This window comes from Ascidiella aspersa, chromosome 4 (genome assembly GCF_963924565.1).
Source record: "Ascidiella aspersa chromosome 4, kaAscAspe10.2, whole genome shotgun sequence".
Taxonomy (NCBI): Eukaryota; Metazoa; Chordata; class Ascidiacea; order Phlebobranchia; family Ascidiidae; genus Ascidiella; species Ascidiella aspersa.
In genome coordinates this window covers 11,261,874-11,282,497 of record NC_139450.1, presented here as the reverse complement: position 1 = coordinate 11,282,497, position 20,624 = coordinate 11,261,874, and the positions used below count along the sequence as shown (strand labels likewise).

Here is a 20,624-nt window from a genome sequence, read left to right as displayed (position 1 = left end):
AGGTGACTGATAGTGGTATGTTTGTTACAAGAAGATCACAAGGTTTGGTGAAGGATTTAAGCAAACAGTGTTTAGTGAGTTTTTAATTTTATTAGTGGTAAAAAGTACAAGCTTTAATATATTAATATAGAAGTAAATAGCTAAGATTTAATTGCAATAGAATTAGCTTTAAACACGGTGGCAGCTAAACGGCTGTACACGTAGTAAATGTACATGTTCTGACTGGTTAGATTTTACCTTTTTATTAAGGTTTGTTTGAAAAGACGCTCCTCCACTTTGGATAAACAGGCTATTCTTAGTTATCCACTATGTAAAGAAGAGGATACTCATCACGACTTTATAGAGAAAGAGGTAATTTTGCTTGTGAAATGCATATTTGATATTCCTGACAATAGTAATGTACTGATATTTTCTACAAACACCAATTTTTTCAAATGCAACCTGTGTGTACCACAAATTGGTTGTGCACTGCATATTAAATTGTTTTCATGCATTTTCTTTAGCACTATCCAGGTGTCACTACCGTGATGGCCGCAACAAAACCGCCAGAATCATTACTTGCTTTGTTGCGGTGGAAAAAGAAGATGATAAAGCAACTCGGTGAAGAAGGATTTGCTCAGATGCAAAAAGGTCTCTTGTAAATTAAGTATTCCAATGTATACCTTACCTAGACACTGCCACTAATTTGATACCAAAGTTTCCTAAGGCTTGTTCATCCCTCCTATGAACATAAATAATTAAATAAAACCGATTTTGAAACATCAAATGAAGTAGATTTGTTATACTTAACAAGGTCAGGCTTTCGCAAGTACTGCCGCTAACAGTGTTTTTTGTCTTAGGAAATCAAAAAATATATTTTGTGAAAATCTTTAAGATTTATTTTGCAGAAACATTAGACTCTGGTAAGGCATGTCATCACTCTATTGAAGAATGCCTGGGTGGAATTCCATTTGAGGATGTACAAGTCCCTCCTACGGCCAAAAATCTGTGGCAAAGTGTGACGCCTGTTGTTATGTGTGTAACTGAAGTGGAAAATGTTGAAACACGAGTTTGTCATCCCGTTCTTGGCTACAAAGGATATATAGATTGTGTTGCCAAATACCGGTATGTTTGCTCTATGTAAAAAAAACTTAAAAACACCGCACCCAAATAAAGAATATTATTGCTTTTATAGGGATGAAAGGTGTTTAATTGATTGGAAGACTTCAAACAAACGGAGATATAGCTTAAAAGACTGTTATGATGACCCAGTGCAAATAGCAGCATACGTTGGTGCCTTGAATGCCAGTAGTCCATTACACAAACAGGTTTATTCTACATAGTAATTACAGGCTACATGTTAAGGTAAAGTTTTAAGCTTAACACACCATTGTTGTATGTATGAAGATCAGCAAAGGTCTAGTTGTAAAAATCTACCACAACGGTGCTCCTGCTACTACGTTCAATCTAAACAAGTTTACAATGGAATATTATTGGAACCAATGGCTAGTACGACTTGTCCAATACAAAGAATATGTAAGTTTACATTTATTTTTAATCGTAAAAGGACAATATTTTTAAGACCATTTCAAGTCTTCTTGGTCTATATGAGCATTATGCTGCCTCTTTAAATGTCAGTTTTAGAAACACACATAAAAATTAATTCATATCTTTTAAGATAAACGGAACACAACAGAAAAAAACTAATAAATAAAAAAGAAAGTGCAAGCATTTAAACTGCCTGGTGCCTTCTTCAGTATGTTTGGGATAATTGTGCTTCTCCAAGCTGCATTTATCATTCTGGCAGTTGTCTGCATAATATGGATACAGTTACTTCTTTAAAACCAGACTCAAGTTGCTGAGCCTGAAGATAAAACAAAAATGCTTCCCCCATACTATGCACTTTTGGCCTCAGCTGAAAGAACGTTGTAATTTGTATGCGGATTGTTATATCTTTGAGTATACATAATTGATGTGCTTGTTTTTTCATATTTTCTATCATACAATAATAAAAAATTACACAACATATATCCACTTAAGTAAGAAAACGATTAAATGCGTTATAAGCAGAGTCCATATCAAAAAGCATCTGCCTCGCTTGGGCATCGGTCAGGTCATCTGCAGCTGCCATTCCTTTAAATGTGTTTAACCTGCAGAAAGGAACATAACTGGGAAATGCAGACTTAATATGTGAATAAGGCTATTAAATACTTGCTGATCTGTTTCAGTAAATTCTAATTTTACCACAAAAAAAAGAAAATTTCATGGTGTCAGCATGCACCATAAATTGAAATTTACTTTATCGATATTGGCCCAAAAAGTTAGCAAATTTCCAGTATTAACAGTATTTATGTAAGCAACAAAAACCAGCCCAGTTTTAGTGCACCACACTCACAACTGATTTAGCTAAAAAAATTTGATAACCTGTTGATCAATCTTGAGACAAAGTAGTTGATAAACCTGAACCCGAGACAACATATTTGCTGTTGGGTTCAATGCCTGTTCCTGCTGGTTGTGAAATTTTATTGTTATTTTGCACTTACCATCCATTTACTCTATCTCTTCCTTCAAAATCTGAGGGTAGCGTATGCATTCTGGACATACTTTCAGCCAATTCCTTCAGGTCTGGATGTAGCTCATCCATTGCACGGATCTCCAGTCTCAGTTTATCCATAACAGTTATGAATAGCTGCAAAAAAAGTGTGAAGCGTAGTTCGTAAAATTCAATAATCTTTCTTCACAAATTGTTTATGTTAGGTTAATCAGTATTTATTATATGTAATTTATTAACATACTGAAACAATATCTGCAACACATTTGCTGGTGTTGCCTTTATCGTCAGGAATAGTTATAGGTCGGTCTTCACGAATTCTCTCCAAAGCAGCATGGCAATCTCCAAGTTTGTATAAATTTACAAATTCATCTAGCGTAGAAATTTCAGACTTGACTTGACGAAAAGCAACTTTATATTGCTCAAGCAGCTTGGAACATGAACCAGTGTAACTAAAATTTAAATGATATCATTTTTACCAACAATTAATAAACGTAAAAATAAAATATTAGCAGTACGTTTTTTACATCTGCTTAATTTTAAGCTGTAGAAACATCTTCCCACACAATTTTCAATGCAGACTGGTCTAACAGAACGCATGGCATAAGAATTGAACAAAAAATCTAACTCAATGATGATAAACTTAGTTTAGCAACATTTAAACAACGACCTGATCACATATAACCTCGAGGATGCCAGCAACAAATGGCTAGGTTAAATTAAAATAAAACGTGGTATTATAAACTCACTCTTTCGCAGTAAGCGAGTCTTTCACATAAGCTTTTTCCAGAGCTTGAAGCGTTTTGATGATTGAATACAATTCAGCAAGGTTATCGTATTTTTCACGCTCGCGTGATGTATTGTACAGTTTTACTTCCTGGTATAGTTCCGGTCGATTCGTCGACATTCTTTAAACAGCGGTGGTTTCGACGGAAACTTGCGAATTAGAGCAGTGGTTGTCAATTGTCACAAGACAATTAACTATTTTAGTTCTGTTTATTAGTTCTCGCACGCTTCGATGCATTTTTCGCGTTTAAACTGGTCTGATTTCTATTGTAGGCTAATAAGCCTGAAAATGAAAAATATACCACGGCATACAGCACCAATAATTTCATTATAGAACAACTCGAATCTTTAAATGCTAACCCCAAAAAAATTTGTGGCAACATTTAAGATTTTAATGATGGCACAGTTCACTAGAAAATAAAGTTTGGGCAACTTGAATCCGCGTCTGGTGAATCATAAATAGGCCTAAACCAAATGTGGATCTCATTTCGTGACGTCACCTGAACTGCTTATATATATTTGAAATATCATTTCTTAGCATCATTCTTACGACTAAAACATTGCCATAACGCAGTAGTTCTTCAACTTTTTTCTCGCGACGCCTTTGGAAAAGATTGTTGAAATTGCGACGCACCAAGCGATATAGGAAGTTTAATAGTTTATTTTATTTGTAAATAACAACGATTGTTTTAGTTTATTGTGCGCGTTCAACAAAAACTAAACTGTGGAATATTTCACAAATTGCAAAATAATAGCCTAATCCTAATGGACGTCTAATAGGGTTGCCATATTTGGAAACGCAGAATCCCTGACAAATTCATCCCGTGTTCATTGACAACTTGACATCAGGGAACTAAAAAAACAGGGATGACGTCACCATTTCATGTCAAAACGCGACGTCACAAGTTACGTCAAAACGCGGCCCATTTTTTTTTTTTTTTTTATATAAAAGACGGTAAACAGTGGCGTGTAACGTGAAAATGCTCTTTTGTAAAGTTTAGGTTGCCCCAAAATTAAACGGTTTCGCCCCACTCCGGATCACTTCCGAAGTAGCTTGTTATATACATCGCCGTAATAGTGCTTCCGTCAAATTCCATCTAATTCACCTTGTAATTAATTCCATTCATAAACATATTTTTACGAAGATCTAATCTTCTTTAACAAGCTCGTGTATCACTTTAATTCGGAACACGACATGCTTTTAAGTTGAATAAAAGTCTTGAAATTTCTTCATCTTCTCAAATTGACTTTATTTATTTCTTTTACGGACAAATTGCATCACTGAAAACACTCGCTCAACATTTGCGTTGTGTGGCGCAACAGCACAGGGAAAATTGGTCAACCCTAGCAATTGCGAAAAAAGTATTAGGAAATCGAAAACCATCAGGTCACAGAGGTTGCCTACAATAATTTTTTATACCTCAATGAAGAAACTAAACTGTTTCTATGTTTCCACCCTACTATGGACGACGAAAGAAAAGCGACATTGGCAAGAAAACATAATACCTAAGCCAAGTAAATTTTGCCTGGGGTTGCCGGTGATGCGTTCACAAGTGATAGAAAGCACTAAAATTGGAGATTTGTTTGGCTAAGAGACAAGAGTACTAATTTCTTTTTTTCTCTTGACGTTTAGTGCAACTGGCTGGGGCTTCCAGGTTGTGATTTTCCGCCACGCTAGCCTCCTGCAAGTCGTAGAAGAACACCGGCGATTGTATCCTTAAAAAAAACATTCTTTGCAACAAAAAAACGTTTTGGCTAATTTGCAATGCTTATTCACGTTGTTTGGGTATTATTTGTTATTATATATTATAAGTAACAGTTTATAATACTGATTTGGCATCATTTCTTTACAATAGAGCTAATTTCGGAAGTTTTCACAGAAGGGGAATTCCCCAATTTTATTGATTTGCCTCCTAAACTTAAGCGCGTTGAGCGATACGCAATCAAGACCTAGTTTCAATCATTTTTTTGTCAATCACATTTTTAATGTCCAAGCGACGGGATAAGTTCGATTACCTAAACTTTTTAAAACCTTTAAAATCTGATGTGTTCAACACTGATCGATTTTCAACGAGTAAAACATGCGGAAAATTATGTGCAATATAAACATCAGAGTACTTGCGTCAGAGCTTTGATCTAGTTGTGATTTCGGTGACATGATATTGTTTCGATTAATTAGAATTTGGACGTGAGCGTCATTATAGCCTTTTTCCTTTACAAATAACAGTTTAATGAGTTTATATCACGTTTTTACGTCAGCTGGACATCAGCATTTCATGATAGCAACTAGATAAGCAAGTTGCTCTTCGTACAAAGGTAACGACATATTTTGATCCACCAGGACTAAGCCTACGTAAGAGGAACATATTAGCGATCCCTTTTAAGACATTACAATATTTAGACATATGACGCTATAAAAATTATGCTACAATGTAACGTCATAAAGCAAAAACTCACAGAAGTCTCTCGTGTCTAACTCAATTTTCCGACGGATTTTGCTTTGGCAGCAGTTTTTCGTGTAATAAGAACAGATTAGCGATCATTACACGCAAAATAGAAAGTTTCTGATATCAAGTCGATTAGAAAACATCTTTTTCTAACAGTATGTTAATTTTATACTACAATCAAAAATCGTTAAACATATAAGAAATATATAAGGTCATGTTGCAAAAGTTTGGTATGCCAATTAAGTTATTAAGACACATTAATGTAGTGTTTTTGCTGCATTTTTAAATCGTAAGCACATTTTTTGCACACGCTTTGTTTTTATTGATAAATCTTTTAAGGTAGGCTACACATTTAACACTGGTAGGCCTACTGGTAAAAAAACGGCAAAAAATATTTCGGTAAATCGAACAAATGTATGGATAATGTTCGCCCTAATAGAAAATTGGCCTTGTGGCCTTACTGGCATATAGCAACTGGGCAATGTCAAACGTAACCTTGAAAATTACGGGTATTTTGTGTATTCAACAAATATTTGTAAAATAAACATATATTTAATTTTTAAAAACTCATTTATTTTTCATTAATACTAAAAAAAATCGTTAAAAACACACAATACTTTCGAAAAGATTTATAAAAAAAATCACAATACATTTTCTCACCATTGACTATAACATATTTACTATAAAAAGCGACTTCAGATAAAGGATCATTAACTAAAGTAAAGCGTAAATGTTCTTATGAATTTATCGGCACTAATATATAGTGTTTAATTGTAATATTAACAGCTTTACACTTCAATAATACAAGCGAAAAATAAGTAAACATGTTCTTAAATTACACTTTTTACAAATTTGTGTTGGTCAAGTATATTTCAGGAAACATTTGAATCCTTGTTCAAGGGTATCACTCTCAAATTGACCTTGTCAGCTTTTGGCCGCATACTTGCTTTAAAAATAATTTCGAGAGGCGGTTTCTGCAAAAACAGTATTTTTAAGTGAACAAAATAGAGAGACTCTATATTCCATTTGGAATGGGTATAGTGTAAAGACTTACATCGATTTAGCTAAAATGTAAATAAATGTAACCTAGAAATAGCGTTGAATATAATAACTACGTTTTACATTTAATTTTGTTGTTAGCCATAACCCATAATATAGGTTTTAAAATATATTATAAGTTGAATCCCTTATATCGCTACATTAAATCAACAACAAAAGCTAAAAAGCAATGAGATTAAAACATACAGGCGTATCAGGTGCCACGTCAAGTTCAAAGTTAAGAAGAATCTTGCAAAACACCATCTTTATTTCCATCAGAGCAAACCGCATTCCAATGCAATTGCGGGGACCAGCGCCAAATGGCTGGAAAACCAACGGATCGATTTTACTCATGTCTTCCATTCTAGTTAAACAAAATCAAAACCTTACTTTAGTGTGGACGATAAATACTGAATGCTAAAACCACAGATATTAAAAAAAATTCTTTAGAAATTGAAAAGTAACTGAAAAGTAGCACATAAAGGGTAACTTATAAATCAGCGTATTATCAGAATGTCACAAACCTTTCAGGTTTGTATTTCAAAGGTTCATCCCAAAACTTTTCTGATCGTGCCATCCCAAAAACTGGTATGTCAACATGAGTTCCTTTGGGTATAGTAATTCCATTAATTGTAATATCTTTCTCACAGTAACGAGCATTTCTGTCGAAACGCATCATCAATAATTAAGTTGACTGTTAGGCATTGATAGGGAATTTATCTAATTACTTAACCAGCAAAGTAAGGAATATTTGCAATTGTCAGTGAGGCACTTAGCAAACTATAGCATAACCTATTAAACCAAAAAAATGCGTTACTCACGACTAACAGATTTTTTTTCTTTTTTTTAAAGTGAATTATAAAATAAATAAAAAAAATTATTGAAATACTTTGTTTAATTTTTTAATATAATTTAGCTTTTGTGGGGTCGTATCTTGATAATGCAGCTACATTTATTTATTTATTATCAATTTACCTTCCAACCGCGGGGTACAGCCTTAAAGCTTCATTTAGACATTGCATAAGATAGGTCATTGCATTAAGAGCTTCGTAATTCAATGCGCCCTATAAAAAAATTTTAAACATGCATTTTGAGTATTTTTGTTTGTATGGAATAAAATATTTTACTTATTTCGTTATTCTTGTTATAATATAAAATGATATGTTGTGTACAGTCAACTAATCCGAATGAATTTAAAATACAATACCATAGGAAACTTCATAAACAAATTTCTCACATATTTTTCAACACAATCATTAATCTCCTGTCTTAATTTGTTTTGTGATTTCTTGTGATATGCCAAGTTGTATGCTAGAAATGTCATAGCACCTGATGTGGTTTCATACCCAGCTAACATCATAAGAAGACTGTTGCCTTCGATTTCAATTCTAGTCATCCCTGAACAAAAACAATTGTTAAACAAAAGATAGACAACCAAAATAACAAAATCTTTAAAAAGTTTAGTTACTACTTTTAAAGACAAAAATATGCATATTTATGTCGATATTTTTAAGCCTCTTTTAAAACCTCTTGCAAGTCTTAGTAACTAAAATTAAAATTCATGTATCTTTTATACAGTTGCCTATTTTACCTGTAGTGACTTGTAGGAACAACCTTTTTTAAAATACAAGAGCCTGTTTTGTCCTACATTTTTAAACTATTCAGGTAACAAAATTACACCCAAAAAAATATGTCTTTAATAGTCAATATCTTACCTTTAGATTTATGTTTTGCTTCACATTCTGTTATCTCTGCTCTCAACATAGATTCCATTATGTCCATTTTCTGGAATTATTATACATTATAAATAAAAAAAACAATTTAAACAAATACATTCTCATGAAATATATAATAAATTAGACTTACGCTTTTAATTGCAGGATCTTTTTTATTTTTAATTACTGCCTCAGTTAAAGATGAAAAATATTTCAACACGTCTTTTGGAAAAATTGTGTAGTTGAAATATTCTGCAATATTCTCCGTTGATGGAAATACCACTGTATATAAACCAAACTTTTTGATATTCAATAATGTCTAACATATTTGTCATAGAAAAAAACCCAAACCTAAAAAGTAAAACTGTTTTAATGCCAAAGGAAAATATAAAGCTACTCACTAAATAGAAATAATATTGGATTTCGGAACAAAGACGTCGAGAAAAGTTTTTTTGCCATTGTTATTACTTTTGCTTCTTCCCCATTATCATCCTAAAAAATATTTATTTATGTTTCTTATTAATTTGTTTCTACTATTAGATTACTGATACATTACTAGACTAACCTGAGAATGGATGTTTACTCCAAATGCAGCAGAAGTGATTGTATCCAATGAAATGGAACCAAAAACTCTATCCATAAAGTTTATTAGGTTTTTATTATACTATCAGAGTTGCTTTAAGCATGACGTGCCATGAAATAAATATAAAAAAAGTCTAAACAAGTTTTATAAAAAAGTTAAAAAAAAAATTTAATTAAAATCAATTTTAAAGGGATTTTTTGGCTTTACTACATTAATAAGTTAATATTACGAAGTTGTTCTTACAAAAATAAAAGTTTTTTTTTTAAAGAACAAACCATAAAAATTATGCTGATAAATTAACTTTACTTGGTATACCCATAATGATGCCATGATTATAAAGTTGATTCATTTGAAAAATCTGTTCTTTTAGGCCTAATGTTTAAATGGAACTTACTCCTTAGTTTCAAAAATTCCGTTGTTGTTTTCTACTTTATTCCTTAATTTTTTTATCATAACATCAGAACAATTTTCAATGATACTGATCATTTGTTTTAATTTTGATGATGAAAATGTAGGTGATAGGGTATGTCTAAAAACAAAGCAGCATTAAATTTGATTATATAGTTTACCTTCACAATAATAAAATTCTGTTAATTTTCCAATTACATGTATAGTAGGCCACTCACAACCATCTATTAGTTGTCTGCGGGTACTAAAAAAACAAATTCTCTACACAATTGCCAAACTTGAATTAAATATAGCAAACTGCACATGTAATAAAAATCTAGACCAAGAATGCCCTTTCAAAGTAACTCTTAAAATTTTGTTTAAAATTGTGCTTTACCTGATTCTTCTCCACTGGTTTCCACTTACTGCTGTTAAGCCCGTGTTCATCTCTTTTCCATTTATTTTAAGTAACAATTTCTATAAATACATTTTAAATAGATTTTATTTGATATTTTGTTCTTGTTTTTTAAATTGTATTATCCATAGGCTTTATATTATCAATTAAAATTATTGGGCTACAGTATTTAAAAATTTACTGGCTTTGAATTTACATTATTTTGCCCAAGAACTCTAATCTACAATTGTAAATCTACTCAATAATACTTAAATATTTTTCAAACCTGTCTGTCTGGAAACGTAGAAAATTCTTTTATCATGACCTTTCGTAGAATATCTGGGTCACTTATTCCAATCCTTATATCAAATCCATTGTAGATACTAAAAAAGCAAATACATTATATTTATTAGTATACAAAGCCATCGCAGACTCAAAGAATCTGTCAATCAATGTGTGTGTATCTTTCATTGAATATATTATTTATTATTTCAAACAATAAGTTATTAGGAAAATTTATTTTAAAATATATTTATCTTCTGTTGTTGTCCTACTGCGTAACACACCCATAAATAGATCCATGTTTCTTCATCATTTCATAGTCAATTTCAAAAAACTGTAAAAAAAATATGTGTATATTTAATAAAAAACAAAAGTTTTATAAACTAATATAAAAGAGCCAGTTTAAAAAATTAAAACACTTCGTTGTGTTTATTTTTAGGAAATTATTTTCTGATGCTTTTTATTTTTTGGAAGTATACACACAATATGCAATTTTGAATCTGTAAACGAAGGCACCTTTTCTGGATCCTTAAGTAAATGAGTTCTTAGGTTTCCAATGTTCCACAAACTTGGGGGATCATGGGGAATATTTAACTTCTTTAAAACTTGAAATTTTCGGTGAACATAGTATCTGGAAATCACCGATAAAAACAATTAAAATAAATATAACGTATATTTGGTTATTTTGATAAACTCAAGTAAAATTACACTGAAGGTGTAAAATAATGATGCATAAAAATACAACAATCACACTTAATAAAAAAACGTTTATTTAATTAGGGTTTAAATCAGGGAGTCGAACCGTTTGACTTTTCCGGTTCAGGTTCGGTTCGGGTACACAAGGATTTTTTCGGAATCCGGTTCAGTTCCGGTTTCGGTTCGGAGTAATTTAAAAGTTCCGGTTCAGCTCTGGTTCAAACATCGCTATTTCAAAACCGGTTCATAAAGTTCCGGTTCAGATACAATATAGTTTGTGTTAAATCTCACAATGTGGGTCGATAAATGTAGAGAATAATCTTTGAATTGTAAGTCATTTAATCTAAGTTCCGTGACTTATTAAAAAAACAGCAACTCAATATTGAAATATCTAAAAAATAAAAAATAAACGATTTTTTTATTCAATATTCATATTTTTTTCATACAATTTTGAACATCGCGTAACTTGACTCGGTAAAATAGAAGTTGTGACGTCATGCTGGAGCGAACCGCTTTTGTTTACAGGTTCGGTTAAGGTTCAGATACTTTCAAATTATTCGGTTCAGTTCCGGTTCGGCTCCTTAAAATCTTATAAAAACCGGTTCAGGTTCGGTTACGGTTCGGAAAAAATTGACCCAAAATCGGTTCATAAAGTTCCGGTTCGGTTCCGGTTCGACTCCCTGATTTAAATAAACGTTTTTTCGTGGTAATTTTATACTTTTATATACTTACGTTATAAGCATAATCAATGTTCCTACTAGAACCCAACTTTCGAAAGACAGAATATCAAGCGGACCAAACATCGTGATATTTTGACACTAACCTAAATAATCATACGTATAAAACCTAAACAGCTGAAAAACAATTCAAATACTGCGAGTTTATAATACTGTTATCAACATGTTGATGATAACTTTTAAATGGGTAATATGGTAACAATGTTTAGTTAATTAGCATATGATTGAAAACGGAAACAGCCCGTGTCCAACTTTGAACTGCCCCTAATTTTTAAGCACAGCGCAATTGATGTCGCTTGCGTCTAATTATCGTGCATAACATCTAACTTTTGAAGTTGCACGTGAAAAGCACAAATGAAGCGCGAACAGACTGGTACAATTTATAAACAAGGTGTCGACGAGCTTATTCCCAACCATTATAGCCCACAAGGTAAACATTAAGCTATTTAAAGCTGGTTGGCCAAAAAAGGTCTCATAGCTTCGTCGCTTAAGCAACTGTGGCGCAACTTTACAGGCACATTCTCACTTTGACGCACTTTGGCTTATTTGCTAACAATTGTGTTTGGTTTGCCTAATAAAGCTGGGTAAACAGCTTGCTTCGTTTAGCAAAACCCTATTTGGTTGCAATGTTCGCTCTTAACTCGCAAGACTGTGTAAGATAGAAGCTGAGTTTCTTACATAGTGTCGCCTATGAAAGCTTCCTTATTCACAAATATTGCCGTCTACGAAATAACTTCATTAGAATGTTAAAAGCTAGACAATTAAAACATTAAAGATAACTTTTGGCATAAACGCAGCACAGCCTATAGTAGGATACTATTAGTTTTGAAAAGTTGGAAGCGATAAATGTTCAATATACAACATATGTCGTCATCTAATGATCTGTACATTAAGCACGAGGAGTTAAAAGAGTTAAAGCGTTAACAGACGCTGTCTGGTCACGTACTATGAATTATCACACCCGCCAACAGATAAAGCAACCATTACTCAATCGGGTTTTCCTAACATGGTTTTCCTAACATTTAAACCCGCACTAAACCAACTTTTAATTTGTATCAATGAACAAGGTAGAAGTATCACGTCTCCAACACAAACACCAATACTAAACCTTGTAAATTGTAATTATATTTCTCATATTTAGTTCAGTACAAAATACTGTTTCTGAAACAGGCCACAAATTGGCCACACTAATATTTCTTTAAATTGTTTGTTTTATTTTGAATTCAGTTTAGGGCGATGTTTCTCAGCCTTTAATGCTTCGTGGCCCCCTTTAAAAGGCTCTCGACCCTTCGGCTGATAAAAATACCAAGCACTGTGTTTAACGTATGGTATTTTACTGGTTTTACTTCTTCACGATAATAACAAATACTGCCATTTATCAACGAATAAATGTACTTACTTTTAAAAAATTTACAAACAAGTCATTTCAATTTAAATAACTTAGTTAGTCATTATAGTTCACAAATCTTGTTCTTCGACGCCGCCAAGGTATTTTCTATATTCCGCTCTGTTTTGTATGAGCCAAGCGATGTCACTACAATCGTAGAGATGATTTCTCGATTTTCGTTTTATTAATACGTTACTATTAGCCTACGGTACTTCACAAATAAGCTGTGCATGAACCGCTGAATTTTGGTCTAAAAAAGACGTTAAATATTTGAATAAGCCTGTAGCGAGTGTGTAGCGTACTTTTGCGATTTACGATTGCATGCTCCTTTTGCAACTGAACGCCCTTAAAGGAAATTGCGAAACCGTGGCATTGCACACGAGTTGCTCGCCTATCAGCATTTGCGGGACACTTAATGATTAGGCAAGTAATAATTGGCCGCCCGAAAAACGCTGACGCCGCACTGCATGGCTACGTACGAAGCAGAGCAGTAATTATTTCGCCACAGCGAACTTTAACCAAACCTGCCACTCGCGAACGACCAATTAGGAGTAACTTAGAGCGATAAAACGAATAAAAAAGGTCCAATATTCTACTTTTATCATCCCTACTGATGAGTCAAAGCACGCGTCAGAAAAATGGGTTACAAAACGTTACAAAAAAGGTTTGCAGTCATAATAAAAAACGCCAAATTAAGTTAAGTAGTAAATTTGTAAAATAGTGACACTTTGGTTTTCGCAATATCTAGCTAGAGAGTTGTGCCCGTGACCCCCCAATGACCACTTCGTGGCCCCCCAAGGGGGCCGAAGGCCACGGTTGAAAAACCCTGGTTTAGGGCGTCCTTATCTAAAAAAAATCCTGGGTCTATCCTGTGCATTGAAGTAGATTAATTTGCACCTTTTCGAACTGGAAAAATCAACCATTGTTTGCCATCGAAGTCGCTGATATTTGAACCTTGACGCTCGATAGTGCTGTCTGTGCCTGTCAGATGTAACAGCATTTAGATAAGATTTACTGTTTCGCCACTGAACGCTTGAACTACAGATTCCAAATACTTGCGCAAGCCCCGAGCACGATTATCGATTAGGGTGATTTCACGCTGTTTCGTCAGCCTATATGAATGCTGCATGTGACGTCCGCATTGCAATTATGTAACACGAATGAAATGCAATATGAAATACAAATAAAATGCAATATATAATACGAATAAAATGCTTAACCATCGTCGACTTATATTGTGTTTACCTATCAACTATGGGGTATGACATTGTCAGACATCCCCAGTAACAACAATGATATATTGGTATTAAATAATTCAGACTTTCAGGAAATATCAAAAGCTCATAAGTTGGGAATAAAGACTTGTTTGACATGTGTAAGCCACTTTACCACCGAAAGCACGTAGCATATTTTTATAATTTACAAAGTTCTGGATCGAAATTTACAAGCATCATTTTCCATAAAATGTATGTTTGTTTATGATCGGCATTTTGTCTGTCTTGGAAAGCTTATAGTCATGTCCAATCCAAAGTATTGAGTTTTTGGGTATTTGAGATTTTCTTCGCGCAAGTAAAACTGGATTTAACTTAATAGCTGTAGGTTTACGACAAGGGATCAGTCGAAGCCTAACAATATTTGGTTTGGGGATATGGCAATAAAAAATGGTAACTGCAGAAACGTGGCGTTCTTTCACACGATTGTTTTAATTTATTGTGCGTAGAGCCAGGGGCGCCTGCAGAAAATTTTCCAGGGGGGGCAACCAGGGGCGTAACCAGAAAATCAAAAAGGGGTGTCCTGAATTTTCAACTTAGGGAATTCCCCTATTTTTGTCTGACGTTAATGAATAATAACGTCATAAAACAGTAACAGTATGACGTCATAGAATGGTGATTGCAAGACGTGATAAAAAAACTAATCAGAAACAGCCAAATACGTCCAGCAAAAGCGACCACTTGCGTAGTCCACAATCCTGTCAGGCGCCAGCTGCGAAATCACGGTGTGCAATCATTAACTTCAGGCGAAAAAACAAACCAAGACCGTGGAATATGTGTGATTAATTGTGGTAGAATCACACATAATTCGACTATCAGCAGCGCAGTTTTCAAGTTCCATGAACGGAACGAGCGCTAAATTACAAGCACGTCTTTCACCACCTGCAATGCTAAACGAAGATCGTTTTTTTCCGGGTGTTATTATGTCACGATTAGCGCAACCTCTACGCCGAGCTGTGTGCCAAGTCAGCTAAATTACAAGCTGCGGTTGAGGGGAAATAAGTTGTGTCCATTGCACACTTAGCACGTGGTCTTAGGGTATGCTTAAAGAGCATAATTTTGCGTTAACCATCATTACTTAAAAAATGGAGACTTTGAAACGCGCACGACAGTCACCATTTTTAAAAATCCGCTTCAGTTAAACAATGTCGATGTTACACCAACATCGGTATTAGCGCAGAGACCGAACAGCGAGGAACATACTGCGTATAACTCGACGTTTTTTAGCGAGAAAAAATTAAGAAGGTTTGACTTAGCGTTGTCATTTGTCGAATACACACTTGCTAATCAGTCAACCTAAACAAATAACGATATAGAAAAACTTCCAGCGTTTACGGTCGACCAAACAAAAGACGAAACACTGCGTTTTGCACTCGATTTTGGTTTCGCATTTGATTAAGAAGCGTGACCCAATTACTTAAGAAGCACGCCGCTTCGAACAGTTTGTTAAACCATGACAAAAACGAACAAAAAACGATAATATCACTTACAAAAAGGAGGAACTCCCGCCCCCTGGATACGCCACTGGGGGCAATGGATATAATGTATCATATTTTTAACCTTCATAAGTAATACATATTACACTTATAAATAATACTAATAATCCCATTTTGAAATTCCAGGGGGTGGCAAGTGCCCCCCCTTGACCCCCCATGCGGGCGTCCATGCGTAGAGCGTTCAACTTTCAAAATAATGTGGATTATTTCACGAATTGCGAAATAATAACCTAATTGATGTCTAAGCTAGGGTTGTCATATTTTAAAACGCGAAATCCCTGACAAATTTAATGCGGTTACCTTGACCAACTCCTGATCAGGGGCCTTGAACAAAAATCAGGGATGACGTCACAAAGTCATGTCAAAACGTGACGTCACAAATTACGCCAAAACAAATCCGCAGTTAGGTGTGACATTTTTTTTGCCCGTTCAAAATACCTGCACCATTTCTCATGTGATGATGGTGCAGTAAATTCTTCATTACTTACGCAAAAAGATTCGAGACACGACATTAAATGGTAAAGTCGATAAGAACATGTTGAATTGGCCACATTTATTTCCTTTACTCCAGTGGTTTTCAAACCATCTTAGGGTTCCGCTAGTACAGACCAGGGGTTCCGCAATTTCTAAATTGTTTAGCTAATTAAGGTGTGTTTATTACACTGGGGTTCCTCGAGCCAGTGGAATGTTTCCATAGGGTTCCACTTCAACAAAAAGGTTGAAAATCACTGCTTTACTCATTAGATATATATTTTTAACCACGTTTTAAAAGAAGCAAACTCTAAAATAGGAAATGTTTTCATCCACTTGTTTAAATATTCCAAACATATTTGATAATGATTTAAAACTTCGGAGAGAAAGATTTTACTTTCAATTCTGCATCATTCTGTGCGTTGTTGAGAAAGAAATCCTTTCACTTGAAGGGACATAAAATTTTGATTTTTTTTTCGAGTTTGTTAGCACTGCCACACAATGGTTGCTTGCTTTTTTGCTGTTTGAATAGGCGTGTAAAAGACAGAAACTATGGAATACAAATGTCAGATGTAGATTTCACTCATTTCGTGCTCAAAGAAATGCTTGTTGATTGCAGGTGGTTGTTTTTGTGAGAAAAAGGAATTAACATTTCTGCGAATCTTTCGGTTCCGGCAAGTAAAGAAAACCAGCGAATCTTGCTATTAGAAAGATGTTTTTCTATAATAACTTCTACAAATCACAGTGTCCTTTCAGTTCTTTGTTCACGGAAAAATTTTGACATAGTTTGTTGATTATTATTGTTTTAATATGTTTACATGCAATTCCATATTTGATGAAGAAAAGTGTATAATATTGCTTCTCTATGTTTTGCAATTATTCAACTTGCAGTATAAAAATGAAAGACATGCTAATTAAACGTTTCTATTAAACGCAATTTTTTTCCAGAGCGAAAACAAAATGGTTAAAAAGCAATAACCCTAGTCGTTGTAACGTGAAAATGAATAGCATTTACACTCACGAGTTTCATACAAAGCTATTTCTAAACAGTACAGAATTAAAAAAAATATTTCAACACTAAATTCCCTGACAGGGAAAACCCTAACTTATGGAACTTTAGTCTAAGCCTAATGGGCATCATGCTCCCCCCGACCAATATTCTGCTGCTTACAGCGCCCCAAAATCAATTAGAATTGAGGATGTTAGTGTTAAATTATAATCGATTGCCGTAGTGTTATATCGAGTTGAAATGTAAACGTTAGAGAGCGATAATAATATCTGGAAGCACTATTACTGTATTACCACAGTTGAGCTTTTTAACAAAACGAAATCATTTATCGAAGCCCTTAAAAGACTAAAAAGACGCACAGTTTGAGAACTTCTGTCATGACGAAACTAAACCATGTAGCCTATTGGAAATGCTATAATTTCTCCAAGCTTCCATCATTTTGTAAGCTGTGCTACCTCCGTGCATATACTATTGTACTTGAAGGTGTTTAAGTAAAAGTAAATCACCAAGATAAGTTTATTAAAGTAACTGTATGTGTATACTGCAGATGCATGTAATTTGTGGCTGTGTAATTGCAGTGAACTGTTAATGCCTGAAACTGTCGAAACATCGGTATGATACGTTGTAGGTATTTTTACTAATTCTTGGTTACCACATAAGTGACTTATTAGTTCAAATTAATTCGTGATTGATTTCCAGTTTGAAGCAAGGAGTCGAACCGGAACCGAACCGGAACTTTATGAACCGGTTTTGGGTCATTTTTTTCCGAACCGTAACCGAACCTGAACCGGTTTTTATAAGATTTTAAGGAGCCGAACCGGAACTGAACCGAATAATTTAAAAGTACCTGAACCTTAACTGAACCCGAAACTGTAAACAAAAGCGGTTCGCTCTAGCATGACGTCACAACTTCTATTTTACCGAGTCAAGTTACGCAATGTTCGAAATTTTATGAAAAAAATATGATTATTGAATAAAAAAATCAGTACCAAACCTTTGGTACTGTTTCGTTTTTCTCCACATTTTTAGCATTGTGACGTCATAGTTTTGCCTTAATGAGAATTATGTTTTCACAGCTTGCTGCGCTGCCACTGTTGGCTGTACCCTGCAGGGTTGCCAGATTGGCCTTTTTTAGAGTCGGTTGGCCTTAGAAATTATACATTTGGCCTTTTTCTAGATTTGGCCTTAAATTTGGTTTTTTTTATTTGAAATCCACTACAAGTAATAAAATATCGATAAATATGAATATTATAGACATCATTTTAGAATTATAGTGTCAACTCTCAAAACTTGGTATACAGAAACGCAACGGGTTCACTTTTTAATCTATACGCTTTCAAAATTCAGTTGCTGAGCAATACCTTTTAAATTACCGTTATTGTGATGCTTTGTGATGAGTACATAACATTAATGATCATAGACTTGTTACAAGAGAATCTTTTGTTTGCGTAGCAGTGTCTATCACAGGGGTTGGCAACCTTTTGTATACAGTGTGCCAGTTTATGAATAATTTCAAAATATCAACAACTCGCGTGCCAAAAATAACTTTATATATTTGGTTTGCACTGGCAACCAGGGCTGCGGAGTCGGTCAAAAACAACCCGAATCCAACTCCGGCTAAATGTGCAATTTCATCGAGTCCCGAGTCCGGATCAGACTTTATAGCCTGTATTTCACCACTTTACGTAACTAAAATACGATGGATATTCAGCAATCCAATCATATGGGTCATGGAAAATGTGCCACCGTATGCTATTCCACCTATCAATTTGCAGTTCGCTCCCTTATCAGTGTGGAAATCTGGTACTGATTATGCGCACACGCCGAACTCGGGTAGTTTTACCTAGTCTTAGTCGAGTACCGAATCCGACTCCTCCGCAGCACTGCTGTTATCTGACATCTAACTTACGTATCTTGGGAGACGCCAATAAACCTAATTTCATAAGTTAAATTCTGTAAAGATACCCTAAATCTGCTTAAAAAACGAACCGACCCGAACACAATACTGTGTCCGCTAATTTGGAACATGCTTTGACGCTTTTCAGCCGAAACCTGGAAGTGGTAATAATATCAGTTGGGCTTTTAGCTTGGTTTCTCAGTCGACCAAAAACACGCGCTTACTTTCAATGTAGAATGCCCTGCTTTGGTGGCCTTAACGCGGTAAACATCAAGCCAAGTTAGGTCATAGTGACGTAATACGAACGGTTAGTAAACAACAAGTTTAACACCCACCAACAATAGTATTAAATACAACAGTTAAGACAATAATTTGTGACACGAACTTGAAATGTGTACAACCGTTTAGTTAGCGCTAGTGTTAGTGTAGTAATAATATAATGTTAATGATGTAATGGTTGCACTTTCTTCAGTGATACAACGGTTGCCGACCCCTGGTCTATCATCTTCTTGGACACACCAACAGTGCGAGAAATCATTTTTGGATTTTCACAAAAGAATCTCGTTTGTAACAAGTATATTAATTAAGGTGGTAATAGGCTACTCACATAGTCCTAAATACAATGATGAATTTAGCTTGATTCATTGATGACATTTTAATATCGACTGCTTTTATATTTGGCGTTCTTATAAAAGTGTTCAGCTCTTTGGAATTTAACTAGAATAACAACCATAATAATAAATATTAGAAATATGTATAGATGCAGGTTAAGTTATCTAGTTCTATTATTATAACCTAACCTATTTAATATATAGGCTACACTTAAAAAGCACAATTTATATTTATTATTGTGGTTATTCTAGTTGACTTCAAGCTTGCACAAAAACTAGAAATTTACCGTAATTTCAATTTGTAGCTGGTGTCAGTGTATTATATTTACATATTATTATATTTTACCCCTTTATGTTGAATACAAACGGGTAAATATTCATTTGGCCACTTCCATAACAAGCCGCGTTAACAAGGAAACAACTGTGCTAAGCAATCCCGGACGTTCTTTTGGTGTTTTTTTCTTTAGCATGTTAACCAAGATATTTCTGCAAATCGAGGGGTTTCATGTTTCTCGCGAAGACATAAGTGAAAATGGTGACGACCCACATTATGGGGAGCGGAATCACAAAACTAACAGCGTAGAGGATCAGCGCTCCTGTGCCGCCGGATGCGATGAGGAAGGACACAATGCGAGAATACTCCAATCATGGGCGTCCCACGAGGGGCAAGGGGGGGCACTTGCCTCCCCCTGGAATTTTAAAATTCGATTATTAGTATTATTCGTAAGTGTAATATGTATTACTAATGAAGGTTGAAAATATTATATTATTATCCATAGCTCCCTGTGGCGCATCCAGGGGAGCGGGAGTTCTTACCCTTTTTGTAAGTGATATTATCGTTTTTTATTCGTTTTTGTCACGGTTAACAAATTGTTCGAAGCGGCGTG

General features: G+C 34.4%; 3 protein-coding genes across 3 annotated transcripts; 1 reads left to right on the top strand and 2 right to left on the bottom strand.

Moving 5' to 3' along the window:
* Positions 1 to 6: 6 nt before the first annotated feature.
* On the top strand, positions 7 to 2,076 carry LOC146147817 (mitochondrial genome maintenance exonuclease 1-like). The gene is made up of 7 exons (XM_083386459.1): positions 7 to 74; positions 250 to 351; positions 504 to 630; positions 888 to 1,104; positions 1,175 to 1,307; positions 1,387 to 1,515; positions 1,658 to 2,076. The coding sequence occupies exons 1-7, from the start codon at positions 18 to 20 to the stop codon at positions 1,691 to 1,693; spliced, it is 801 nt and encodes a 266-aa protein (XP_083242585.1). The 5' UTR covers positions 7 to 17; the 3' UTR covers positions 1,694 to 2,076.
* LOC146147816 (vacuolar protein sorting-associated protein 28 homolog) lies at positions 1,578 to 3,525 on the bottom strand. The gene is made up of 4 exons (XM_083386460.1): positions 3,280 to 3,525; positions 2,775 to 2,982; positions 2,523 to 2,668; positions 1,578 to 2,129 (listed from the first exon to the last, which is right to left on the bottom strand). Exons 1-4 carry the CDS (start codon positions 3,435 to 3,437, stop codon positions 2,015 to 2,017), a joined length of 627 nt encoding a protein of 208 aa, XP_083242586.1. The 5' UTR covers positions 3,438 to 3,525; the 3' UTR covers positions 1,578 to 2,014.
* A 2,543-nt stretch (positions 3,526 to 6,068) lies between these two features.
* On the bottom strand, positions 6,069 to 11,714 carry LOC146147815 (cytochrome P450 3A14-like). The gene is made up of 15 exons (XM_083387299.1): positions 11,591 to 11,714; positions 10,679 to 10,793; positions 10,447 to 10,496; positions 10,167 to 10,263; positions 9,884 to 9,963; positions 9,494 to 9,628; positions 9,082 to 9,148; positions 8,918 to 9,008; positions 8,668 to 8,798; positions 8,517 to 8,586; positions 8,039 to 8,199; positions 7,777 to 7,865; positions 7,326 to 7,463; positions 7,009 to 7,165; positions 6,069 to 6,737 (listed from the first exon to the last, which is right to left on the bottom strand). The coding sequence occupies exons 1-15, from the start codon at positions 11,659 to 11,661 to the stop codon at positions 6,636 to 6,638; spliced, it is 1,554 nt and encodes a 517-aa protein (XP_083243425.1). The 5' UTR covers positions 11,662 to 11,714; the 3' UTR covers positions 6,069 to 6,635.
* Between the last annotated feature and the right edge of the window lie 8,910 nt (positions 11,715 to 20,624).